Source organism: Odontomachus brunneus, unplaced genomic scaffold, assembly GCF_010583005.1.
Source record: "Odontomachus brunneus isolate Ranch 3 - 2012 unplaced genomic scaffold, Obru_v1 Obru_scaffold_126, whole genome shotgun sequence".
NCBI lineage: Eukaryota > Metazoa > Arthropoda > Insecta > Hymenoptera > Formicidae > Odontomachus > Odontomachus brunneus.
In genome coordinates this window covers 323,846-336,115 of record NW_022639576.1, presented here as the reverse complement: position 1 = coordinate 336,115, position 12,270 = coordinate 323,846, and the positions used below count along the sequence as shown (strand labels likewise).

Sequence of the window (12,270 nt, the reverse complement as noted above, 5' to 3'; positions counted from 1 at the left end):
TATATATATATATATATATATATATATATATATATATATATATATATATATAAGGTTCGGTGCCTTTTTAACATGTTGATTGCCCAAAGTAAATTAAGTATGTTAAGGAAATATAGCTGTCACCCATGGCTGACGTGATGGTCAACGTGTTAACATGATTTTGATGTTTATTTACAAAAAAACGTTAATTTCTGAAATAGTTCCTATCATTTTCCACATATTTCAGCTGCTCTTTCAGGTAGCTGGTGAATCCTGTTTCGGTAAAATATGGTTTTGATCCAATGATGCTTTTTTCGACCTTCTCGGGAGATTGGAAGTAAGAATCGATCACGTGATGCTGTAGCGATCGGAGTAAGTGATAGTCTGAGGGGCAAGGTCTGAAGAACAGCCGCATGAAAGGAGAATTTCAGACAAGAATTGATTTCCAGGGTTGCTTTCGCTGTATGTGGCCGCGTGTTGTTATGCAGAAAGAGAGAGAGAGTATACATAAAAAATTACTTGTTTAATTCCACTACCAATAAATAATCTTTTTTGCTTAATTGTGTCACTAAGATTAATCATCTATTGCTGATAACGCTCAAAAGTAACAGTTTCACCGGGTTTGAGCAACTCATAATAAAGAACATCTTTGAAAACCCACCAAATATGTAACAATATTTTTTTAATTGAACATTCGGTATAACAGTAAATATTCGGTATAATAGTACTTGTTGATGGCTCACCCGGATGAAGCCAAAAGACTTACGTCTTTTTGGATTGTTGTACAATATCCACTTTTCAAATCCAGTTACAATTTCATGAACAAAGTTCTTTTGTTTGAATCATGATAGCAGGACATTACCGTGACAGCAAGGACATTACAGCGTCTCACTTTGTGAAAATTAAGGTCAACACTTTAAAACCCCAAAACAGCGAAAAAAATTAAACAGAATCACAAACATTAAATATTAAAACAGAATTATAATTAATTGAATGTAAAGGCATCGAACTTATTTATACATCTAAGTCTATATTCTGAACCCTCTTTTATCGATAAAAGTGCTTTGAATATAGTTTCTCAGCCAATCAGGTGGCTTCTAAGCTTTTTTTAGAGGCACTTTTATAAATAAAAGAGGATTGAGAATATGTGGGCTCTAATATAAATACTCTCTCTTCTCTATCTCTCTCCCTCCCCCCTCTCTCTCTCTTGGTGTCCATATACTATCACTGTCGCTTTCGCTTCCATCACATTAGCAAATAATAGGTGATAGTGATGCAGCGATTTTACATATAATAATACGATCAATCCTCACTTGACAATGTTGTACATGTCAAAAGACTCGGTGTGACTCAAGCGGTAAAATTGCATAACCTACTTGCTCACAGCTTACGTTCGGTGATACATTCTCGATGTATCATCGTCATACGAGAATACTAATAGTTGTCTCACCTTGGCATCGTCAGTCCATTTGCTCGAAATTAACTCTTTGCGGCCTTTCGTTCACGTTACGTGACTGCGTAAATAGAGGCGGAAATGTGCTCTCGTCATCGTGGAATATACGAGAATGCATCCACTCACACTCACTCGTGTGTAGTCAATAATACGGGTTATATTTTAACGTTTTTCTTTTTTTTTTATTCTAATGTGTAATATATCTGCACAATGCAAAATCTATATAATTCCAGAAATATTCCTTGTATTCAAACACCGTGCGCGCACACGCGTTACATTTTAAATTCAGGTAGAACTAGTCAAAATCATGTCAATCTTACGTCATTTTCACCAAAAAATTACGTAAATTTGATCAATATTTGGTTATAATAACATCAGATTGATATTATTTTGGCTATCTATTCTACCTGGGAAATGAGATAATATCTACAAGATGAGATGATGATAAATATATAACAAGCGAAATTGTTGTTACTCTCCGTTGTAAGCAGAATTATAGCGTCGCGTTTGGTCCTTAAATAAAAAGGAAACAGGAGTCGTACTCGAACGTTAAATACACCTTTATGATTCCCAAACTAAAGCAACATTATACGGGACGCTCGTATAGAAGAATAGGACTTGGAATAAGAATGCACTCAGCGTACGAATACGGGTCAAGAATACGGCCCCGATTGTTTGTGAATTTATAAGCATGCGTCACACATATAAAATGCATAAACACGCGAAAGTTATTAAACAGCATTATTTAAAATAGTCGTTCATGTAAACAGCGTGATACGCATTACACAAGCAACAGCTTATTAATGATAATTTATGTTGAATATTGGATGTTGAATCAATAAACTATTTTATATATAAATTCATTTTGGAATGTTTATATAATTACCTTGTTATGTGATAGAAAAAAAATGAAGTACAAGGAAGACGTGGTTCAAACAAAAAAAGACATTTTGGAAATCTTTGAACGTCAAGTCTCCGGCGGCCATATGTCATAGGCCGGTATTCATAGTCCGATCTTATATTTAAGACCATCTTAAGTATCCAGTAAACATGCATGTCTAAAAGATGTCGAAAAGATATCTAAAAGACGTCTTATGCAACAAAATGTTGCATAAGATATCTTTTAGATATCTTTTCGACATCTTTTAGACATGCATGTTTACTAGGTACTGTCTTAAGATGTCATGAACCAATCACCGGATTCGCATCTTAAGACATTACTTAAGACGGGGTACTTCCGAAATATCCAGGTTTGGGTCAAGTTGAGTTAGTTCCACTATAGTATCCGTTACATATACTATAGTGGAACTAACTCAACTCAACCCAACTCTAGGTATTTCGGAAGCACCCACGGTCTTGAAATAAGATTCGACCATGAATACTGGCCATAGTAACATTAGGGAATGAGATTAAGCGACAGTTTCCCGAAAAGTGGAGAGAATAATATTAGTACCAAGGAAAATCTCTACACAATATAATTTAAGGATCTGAGCCCTTATTCTTGAAATAGTTGCGTATACGTAAGTTTTACTGTGCAGGTTTAATCATACCATAAAATAGCTGCGCAGTAAAACTTAGGGCCTTTGCATGTAGAAAAATTATAATCGTGACCGTAAAGGGACGTCTACATTGGAAGTAAGCAGTAAGAAGTAGGAAGTAAGAATAAGAAATTGACCAATCATAGTTGATTATTCTTCTCACATTCGACTGTGGTTGGTCAATTTCTTATTCTTACTTCCTACTTCTTACTGCTTACTTCCAATGTAGACGTCCCTTAAGGGACCTGTTCTTTGTAACTGCACTGCTCAACTAATGCAAAAGGTTAGAATGAAAAAACATATACTTGCCTCACTTCAATTTATTGAACCAGTTCAGCAGTGCAGTTACAAAAAACAGAATCTTTAAATTATATCGTGTAGAAATTTTTCTTGGTACCAACATTATCCCCTCCACTTTTCGGGAAACTGTCGCCTAACCAGGAATGATATGGCGAATTTGTTTGAAACACTAGTGCGCACTAGTATACATAAAGACCACTTCATAGTTTGTTATTATTTTTAAAATTGTCTTATGCCCGTATTCATAGACAGGCCTTATATTTAAAGGCTCGTCTATAATTTCTGTAAAAATATGGCTATAAGGCTGTAAGACGCAAAATGAATTATTTTCATTCGCTAACAGCTCACGTTACAACCTTACAGCCATATTCTTACAGCTATTGTAGACGAGCCTTAAGGCTTCCTTAAGTTCATCTTCAGGTGCTCTACAAATCATTTTATTGACTACAGAGCATCTGAAGATGAACTTAAGAAATTCTTAAATATAAGGCCTGACTATGAATACGGGCATTAAATTCATCTCTGATGCTCCGTAATCCCCCATCTATATTAGGTGATTTAAGTCTTAAGCTTTAAAAACTAACCAATCACAGTCAAATTTGAAGAGAATAATCGACTGTTATTAGTTAGGGCCCTTGCAGAATGCCAGGCAACAGGCAATAGGAACAGGCAATAGCCAATAGGAACAAGGAATAGAAATAATTGACCAATCAGAATTTCTATTCTCTGTTCTTATTGCCTGTTGCCTGGCATTCTGCAAGGGCCCTTAGTTTTTGAAGCTTAAGACTTAAATCACCTAATGTAGATGGAGGGTAACCGTGCAATTATTTGCATTCGAAAATGGATATAAATTTTAAATATAAGATAAAATTCCATAGATACAGATAAAATATAAGAACAAACTATGAATCGACTTATGGCTCCTGCATATAGGATGCGATAATGCTTGCCGCGCGGCGGAAGTTGGCGCGACAGCCAATCAATATGCTGCTTTCCGTAATAACCTTCTAGCTCTTACGGAAAAACAACATATTGATTGGTTGTCGCGCGGACTTCCGCCGCGCGGCAAGCATTACCGCATCCTGTGTGCAGGAGCCATTAGTGTGTGCTAATGCGAACTAGTGCTTTCAATCGAATTCGCCAATAGCTATGCAACCATCATGATGCAATCCATTAGACGCTGCAGACGCTTTGATGCGTTTAAAACGAAGCCATGATTGGCTATACTTCGCTTCAAAGCATTTGTAGCGTCTAACGGATCGCGCCCGATATGTGAGCTGGAAGCCTAGTATATTGTGTAGATACTTACGATTCTCCCTGAAAATCATTTGATCTCACAGATTAGTCTAGGATTTGATACGTGATTCATCGATTGGTCACAAGAGTGGACCAATCAGTGCGGACACCAAAGTTCGCAGATTCCGACCAGCGGGTCTCTAGCGTCGCGAAAACGCCTCCTTTCGCCGGCGACACGAGGCGTCGGCAGTGACCGGCTGGTGTCCGCAATTGGGCCGAAGCGAAGTTGGGAACGTGGTAGGCCTTGCACGAGAGCGAGAGGAGCGTATGTACAGTGTGTGTCGCCCTACGCGTGACGGTTACGCCGTTCCTCGCTCGGTCCCGTACACTTGCTATTGCCACTGTTACAAAATTATCATATTTATCATACTTCCCTGAATATCTTTCTTTCTCTCTTTGTCCCTCTCGTTCATTCGCTCGCTCGCTCGCTCTCTCGCTGCGCTTGACAGCGGGGCTCGAGTACCAAGCTCCGACAACCCGACCGATCACGTTCTCGCACACGACCGGAAGGAGGAAGCCCGTCCTCGCTTGCGCTCTTTTATTTCCCAAAGCCTACTCGCTTTTCCATGTCAACGACACGCGCGCTCCTACCAAGGCCAGCAGCAAGCTACGCCCCCCGCGTCGTCGTCGTTGCTGCTGTCGGTAGATTTTCATCAGTATCGTCGTGCACGTCGCGCCCACGCCACTGGGAGATTCCGACGAGGGTCGCCGACGGCATCGAACGTCGGGAGTCGCGGCGGCGGAGGAGGAGGAGGAGGACGTGCGGTCGTATCGGCGTCGCTCCTGCCAGCCTGAGATGAGCGACCATGGTTGCATACATTTGAATAATTTCAAAGCGGCCAAGGGTATCCAGCCCTACAAAGTGATACACGCGTACTTCGTGACCAGCACATCGACCGAGGCACGCGTCAGGAAGGTACGTTCGCCCATCCTTTTCTCTCGTATGCAATTCGCGGTCAAGGTTCTCTCATCGCTCGTCGCGCTGTCACGCCGTCTTCTCGAGGCCTTCCTCTCTCGTTCCCCGTCGCGTCTCTCTCGCCTATTCATTTTTCTCGAGCCCTTTCTCTCTTCGTCTGTCTCCGTCGTGTTCCGCCTCCTATTGGTCTCTTTAACACCTCCTTGAACCATCCTGAACGATTGACGTGCGAGGTTCGTGAATTTCCTAGAAGAGGATGCGAGCGTTGGCTCGCAGCGAACTGCTGGCGGGACGTTTAAAAATGTCTACCGAGTTGATACAGTGGGGCCATCTAGTACACGTAGTCGCGTGTGTCAGGATACGCAATTATTTTCCTTTTGATCGCGTCTAGAGAGAGAAGTAACTTTAAACTATGTGGAATTCTTCGTTTAACGCTTTCTAACACTTGCGAACTTTTGATGTATTTGTCGAATGATCTTTGTGGAAATGAATGAACATAACCTAGCAAAGGAGGAGCGTTCGGCGGTACTTTTAAATCGTTGGCAAGTGCAAGCTTTAATGTAATGTTAACTTATACCGAACGCAATTAATTTTTTATATTTTTTATTGAGTACATTCGCGGAATATTGAAATATCGAATACTAATTGTTTTGTAACTATAAATATAACAACAATGATGATTTTACTTTTTAGGCTGTGAGCTGTTTATGTCATACATGTAATACTTATAAAGACCGCCTACATTCTTGTCTTCATTGTATATTTTTTGGCTGCTATGTAAAGGGTCATATACAAGAGCATGCGAAAACGAAGAAACATTTCCTAGGTAATGAGTTCTTTACTTTTTCATGTTTTACCAGAATTGAGATTTGATTAAAAATAAATATTGTAAGTCATCAACAATAAGTGCAAATAATAAGTATATTTTATTCTTCTATGCAATTGATTAATCTTGTTTGATATGTTTCTATTTAGTTGTTTATGACATTTCAGCTGTTGATTTGTGTTACGGGAATATTTTGTGCTTCCAATGTGGCGACTACGTATACGACAGAGAGTTGCTGGCAGTGGCAAAGTCGCAATGGAGTGCTTCAGCAAAATCCCTGAGCTTTGGAGAATTTTACCGAGCATGGGAGCCAACGCAGATAGAGACCGAGTTGTTGAGGAAGCATCCGCGTCGAAGACGTGTCGCAGAAAACTCTACTATAGGTAAAAAAGGTGTTCCTGGGCTCTCAATTAGTTACCAAATGTGGCTATTTAATTTAGAAGTTTTATTAGTTTTTAATAATGATATTATTTCCATGTGTGAGATATGTAATCCGACGACATTATAGTAATGTTTCAATCATTATTCTTACAATATTGTAATCGCTTTCATGTTACAGGTTTAAGAGGATTGATCAATCTTGGCAGCACTTGTTTTATGAACTGCATCGTACAGGCGTTGATTCACACTCCGTTGCTACGGGACTACTTTCTTGCTGACCGTCACCACTGCCCGCAACCGACTCGCTGCCTGGTCTGCGAGGTATCCCATCTGTTCCAGGAGTTCTATTCCGGCAGTAAAGCGCCGCTGACACTTCATAAGCTCCTTCATTTAATCTGGACGCACGCCAGGCACTTGGCTGGCTATGAGCAACAGGACGCTCACGAATTCTTTATCGCGACGCTGGATGTCCTTCACAGACATTGTGAAGCCGCTCCAATACTGGTCAAGGATAATCCTCATCATTGTAACTGCATCATTGATCAGATATTTACAGGAGGCCTTCAAAGTGACGTTGTTTGCCAGGCTTGCAAGTACGTCGGTTTTCCATTTTCTGTGAAGAACTATGACCGATATAACCAAGTTTTAGTAAAAGCTACGCTCTTGGAATCATCGAAATCAATAATAGGAATATTTATTGTGTTAAACATGATTTTAGATTTTACGAAACTGTGAGCAGAATCTCTCTTTATTCGTATTTTCTATTTAATGATTTTAGTGGAGTGTCCACTACGATAGATCCGTTTTGGGATATATCTTTGGATCTGGGTCCGGCAGCCGGTGCTTCTGGTTCTGATACATCCGGTCCTCCCACCTCTCTGTTAGATTGTCTGGAGAGATTCACCAGAGCTGAACATCTGGGTTCCACAGCGAAGATCAAGTGTAGCAATTGCCAGACCTACCAGGAGAGCACGAAACAGCTGACGATGAAACAATTGCCGATTGTGGCGAGCTTCCATCTGAAACGTTTCGAGCATTCCAGCATACAAGATAAAAAAATCTCCACTTTTATCTCGTTCCCGGAACAATTAGATATGACGCCGTTTATGTCGCATAAGCGCAATGGCAATAACAACAGCGCCACAATAGATGGCTTGTCGAAGAATGGAGAAGATATGACATTCAGCGATAACAGGTAGGTGATAATTATATAAAGTGTGAGCAATTTTTAAGTGTACAAAATATAGCGTAAAATAATTAGGAGTTGTTTTAATAATATACAAAGTGATCGTAATCTCTCTCCTTCATAACTTGTACAAATAACGAAGTATTAGATTACCTTAAGAAAATATTAAATTAATTTAATCGCTAAACTAGGTACTCTCTTTTTGCCGTGATAAATCATGAGGGTTCCTTAGAGACTGGACATTACACCGCCTTCATCAGGCAACAGAGAGATCAATGGTTCAAATGCGACGATCACTTGATTACGCGAGCTAGATTGAAGGATGTTTTGACTAGCGAAGGGTAAAATACTCGAAATCGATATAAATATGTTAAAAATTTGCCTCGATAAAAAAAAGAGGAAAAAAATACATCTTGACTAATCTTCCTTTTTCCTTTCAGATACCTTCTGTTTTATCATAAGCAAATCTTAGAATATGGCCGGAACAGTAAGGCGTGAGAGAGGAAAAAAAGAGAGGGAGAGAGAAAGTGTGTGTGTGTGCAAAAAAGAAAGATTAAGTCATGTAATTAATTTATTTAACAAAGAATTAATAATCGATGCTGTTAGACGTCGGTGACGCTTTACGTTTGCCGGAAATGAATTATTGTCGCCGTCGCTTTTTGGTTTCCGCCGGCGCCTTTTGTGTTCGATGGGGTAAGCCGACTGACTGCCCGATCGACATCTTTGTATGTCATAAACGTAACGTAAGCGTAGGTGTTAAGATTAGCTCAATTTTTTTAAATCGACCGATTGCAATTTTTGTATATCGCTGACTGTTGTTATACTCCTGCCCTGACACTTGTATACACGATACGCCAGGGATGGACCATAGGAGAGTCTCCTATTTAGTTCCTGCACACGCCAGCAGAATATTGATGTTGCCGATCTCTGAAATGTTCCAGCAAACGCATAATATCGAATCATTTATCAAGCATTATCGAACATTTTAGTATTATATAAATATATATACACATATATATGTACACACACACACACACATATATATATATATATATGTGTGTGTGTGTGTGTGTATATATGCATACATTTATATATGTATAACCAATAAGCGTTTAAATCCATATTTTTAAATCAAGTCATTTTCATGATCAACACAATAATTGAAATATCATGCATTTTTCCTTGATATTATACAAAGATTAAATTTTCGCTAAAAATCCAATATTTCATAACTTGATACTTTCTTGCGCGAATTTGTTGTGTATCTTGTACAATGATACGTTTTATTAATTACGATGGCCATCCCTAGGCGACTCGATTTTGTACAGACGAAATAACGTATTATAGTGAAGATGAGAACATTGTGTGACTCGAGGCGAACTCTTTCGCTGGACTTTGTATAATAAAAATCGCTGTTCGACAAAACTGTCGCTCTGGTTGCCCGTTCCACTCTTAGTTTTCTCTAATTTTTTTTTTATATACATATATATATATATATATATATATATATATATATATATATATATGCATGTATAAAATATTACATTATAATATTTTATATATATATATATATATATTTATCTTTTTGTATCTTGAATTGTCACTCATGAAATATGCGACGCAACCATAGTGCCAAATACTCGGAAGCGCAACATTCAATTTAAATCTCGGGATGTACATTTTCGTTAGCACAGTATCCGATTAACGAAACGGGTTTCCACTAACGAGTACAGAGGACAACAAAGGAATTATCGTTGACGATTTCTAGATTTTTATGGAACTTTTAAGGAAATGTAAGCTGGTATATCTTCATTTTATGTCAATTGCGTGTTTTATCCTTTTATTTTAACATTCTTGATTTGTCATTGTACGCGCATTGAATTATGTCAGTTGAGAAATCATGTGAACCTTTCTTATGCATTATACATATGGAAATAAAATAATTTTTTGTATGTGATATATCTACAAATTGTACGTGCTACTCTGTACTCATTGGTTTATATATTGTGTTCATCAAAACAAATATACTGCACGTCAGAGTTCATCCTTTTGGGTCAAGCGTCCGTTGTGGACGTCAAGAACGAGTATCGTATAATCAATGAATTGTCCGCGTTGATCTATCCATATCGATCTTAGAATGGATTTTGTTATGACATATGACAAACACTACATGTTGAGAGATGATACTACTACACGTGCAGTTGTAACGTTTTATATAAGGCTGAAATACACGTATATAGAAATAAAAAACTATATTTCACCGAAATTTGTTTACTGGTACTACTACTTGATTATAGACTGTTTCTTTGTGGTGACAGTAAATTACAAATTGTCAATAAGAAACAATTATTGAATTTAGTACTAGACACTGTAGACTTATAATATAAGTGAAGATATAATAGAAACGATATATATTACTTACAAATATTATATATAATGTACGGTAGTTGATTTTAATTTCAACTTGAGTTTTTCTATGTAGTTATATTTCTGGCACTATAATGATTACTCAAATTTAAATTATATTTATTCTGTTTCAATAGTAAATATAAGGTAAAACATTTGCTTAATAGATCTATACCTTTTAACCATATTTACTATATTCCTTGCAATTTTTTTCCTTTTTTTTTTAATTGATAAAAGGTAGAAGAAGTGTGCAACCAGGATACAACACTTACGAGAAGTTTAAAAAATCTAATTATTCGCGCCAAAAGTTGTCGTTTTCGATTCAGCCAATCATCTCAGCGAGTAAATAGAAGCAGGAAGAAAGATGGACGCGTTAACATTGGGCTCGCACAGGTAAAGCCGATTGATAGATATAAAATTTCGTGTATCTTTCAAAGAACGAAATGTCATGTCATGGTTAATTGCTTCATGTTTTCTAGGCTAGTCCATCTTGATTTCAAGGGTGCACCGCCGCGAACATGTTACTTTGAAAAGGTATATATTATTGAAGAACGCTTTGTATTGTTACCGTGTTATTGTAATTCGGTACTTACATTGTTTATTTTCTGTGCATAGTTTGCACAAAAAGCGTAGACGCATTATTGCACTACAAGCTGTTATTTGAAAATAAAAACTACGCGATAATTTTTGTTCTCTTTTTTTTTATCACAAGTTGTCATTCGAGTTGAACTTTGAATATCGATTGCACCGTCCGATAGTGTTAGACTGTTTATGTTCAAAGGAATCAGACACAGATAAAGACTACGTAATTAATCACTGTTAAAATTTAAATACTTGTAAATCCATAATTGTACATACTGATTCGCAATTGGCATACAAGAAACATTTAAATTTATTATTTAAGTTGAAAATCCTCCATGCCATTGTACTGACAGTTTCTAAATTAGAAAAAAACTATCAAAAACATTCACGAATTGTACTTTAGGGTCCAATATAACAATATGATTTAACATTTACAGCTTTTTCCTCTCTTAAGAACATGGGGAGCTACTGGATTATTGTTGGAATGGGAAGATACATTCCCTTACAATCGAGAACTCTCACCTGTAGGAAGCAATGGACCAAGCAGCTTAGCCAGTGGATACACAGTCCAAGAAGCTAGACATATCTTACAGATAGCAGGTGATTGTGGCTTGGCGGTTGTTCCATTGGTACAAACTTTTGGTCACATGGAGGTATTAAGATATTTTGTCTGTATTGTTAAATTTTCTATATTGCTTTATTTTATTTTTGCTGAATGGTCATATATTTTTATTTTTAAAATCTTAAGAAATACCAATTGTGTTTTTTAATAAATGATAATTAAAATTTCAGTTTGTTTTAAAACATGAAGAATGGAGATCATTGCGAGAAGTAGAACCTTTCCCAAGTTCTATCTGTCCATCAAATCCAAGGACACTTCCAGTTGTGAAGTCCTTGATACGTCAGATTGTTAGTTTTCATCCAGACATACAATACCTGCATATAGGTTGTGACGAAGTATGGCATTTAGGTCTTTGCTCAGTCTGCACTAAACGAGCTGCTGCCAGCAAATATGGCAAATATTCTCTATATCTGGAGCATATTCTGGCAATAGCCCAATATATACAGGAAATTTATCCATACTTAAAAATTATCATCTGGGATGACATGTTAAGATCAATAGACTTACAGGTTTTGAACGGTATCTCGATAACTTGTTCGCACCGTTTGATTGCACAAGTGTCTACATACAACCAATCTTTTTTCTTGTAGAACATTACATTGGCAAATATGTGGAGCCTATGGTGTGGCATTATAATCCCAGAGACAATTTTGCATTGCCCCATGGTATTATTTTAAAAGATTTATAAGTTACTAGGCTTAAGAAAAATATACAAAGCTAATATAAATTATGTGTATATATATATATATATATATATATATATATATATATATATATATATATAT

The 12,270-nt window shown here is 37.3% G+C and overlaps 2 protein-coding genes across 3 annotated transcripts in view; both read left to right on the top strand.

Moving 5' to 3' along the window:
• The first annotated feature begins 4,717 nt into the window (after positions 1 to 4,717).
• Positions 4,718 to 10,141, top strand: LOC116849806 (ubiquitin carboxyl-terminal hydrolase 22). Its single transcript, XM_032827358.1, has 7 exons — positions 4,718 to 5,482; positions 6,176 to 6,308; positions 6,476 to 6,691; positions 6,868 to 7,282; positions 7,468 to 7,884; positions 8,067 to 8,216; positions 8,316 to 10,141. The coding sequence occupies exons 1-7, from the start codon at positions 5,363 to 5,365 to the stop codon at positions 8,371 to 8,373; spliced, it is 1,509 nt and encodes a 502-aa protein (XP_032683249.1). The 5' UTR covers positions 4,718 to 5,362; the 3' UTR covers positions 8,374 to 10,141.
• Positions 10,142 to 10,603: 462 nt separating this feature from the next.
• LOC116849807 (hexosaminidase D-like) overlaps positions 10,604 to 12,270 on the top strand; it is a 5,974-nt gene continuing 4,307 nt past the window's right edge. For both annotated transcript variants that reach the window (XM_032827359.1, XM_032827360.1), the window contains exons 1-5: positions 10,604 to 10,674; positions 10,761 to 10,815; positions 11,301 to 11,516; positions 11,656 to 12,004; positions 12,076 to 12,150. In XM_032827359.1, coding sequence (XP_032683250.1) covers positions 10,646 to 10,674; positions 10,761 to 10,815; positions 11,301 to 11,516; positions 11,656 to 12,004; positions 12,076 to 12,150 — 724 coding nt within the window. In that variant the 5' untranslated portion in view covers positions 10,604 to 10,645. The remainder of the gene's footprint in view (positions 10,675 to 10,760; positions 10,816 to 11,300; positions 11,517 to 11,655; positions 12,005 to 12,075; positions 12,151 to 12,270) is intronic.

Coding starts and splice junctions, on each gene's coding strand:
- LOC116849806 (XM_032827358.1), top strand. CDS start 5,363: ATGAGCGACCATGGTTGCATACATTTGAATAATTTCAAAGCGGCCAAG. Junction 6,692..6,867: donor CGCAGAAAACTCTACTATAG/GTAAAAAAGGTG, acceptor TTCATGTTACAG/GTTTAAGAGGATTGATCAAT. Junction 7,885..8,066: donor ATGACATTCAGCGATAACAG/GTAGGTGATAAT, acceptor TCGCTAAACTAG/GTACTCTCTTTTTGCCGTGA.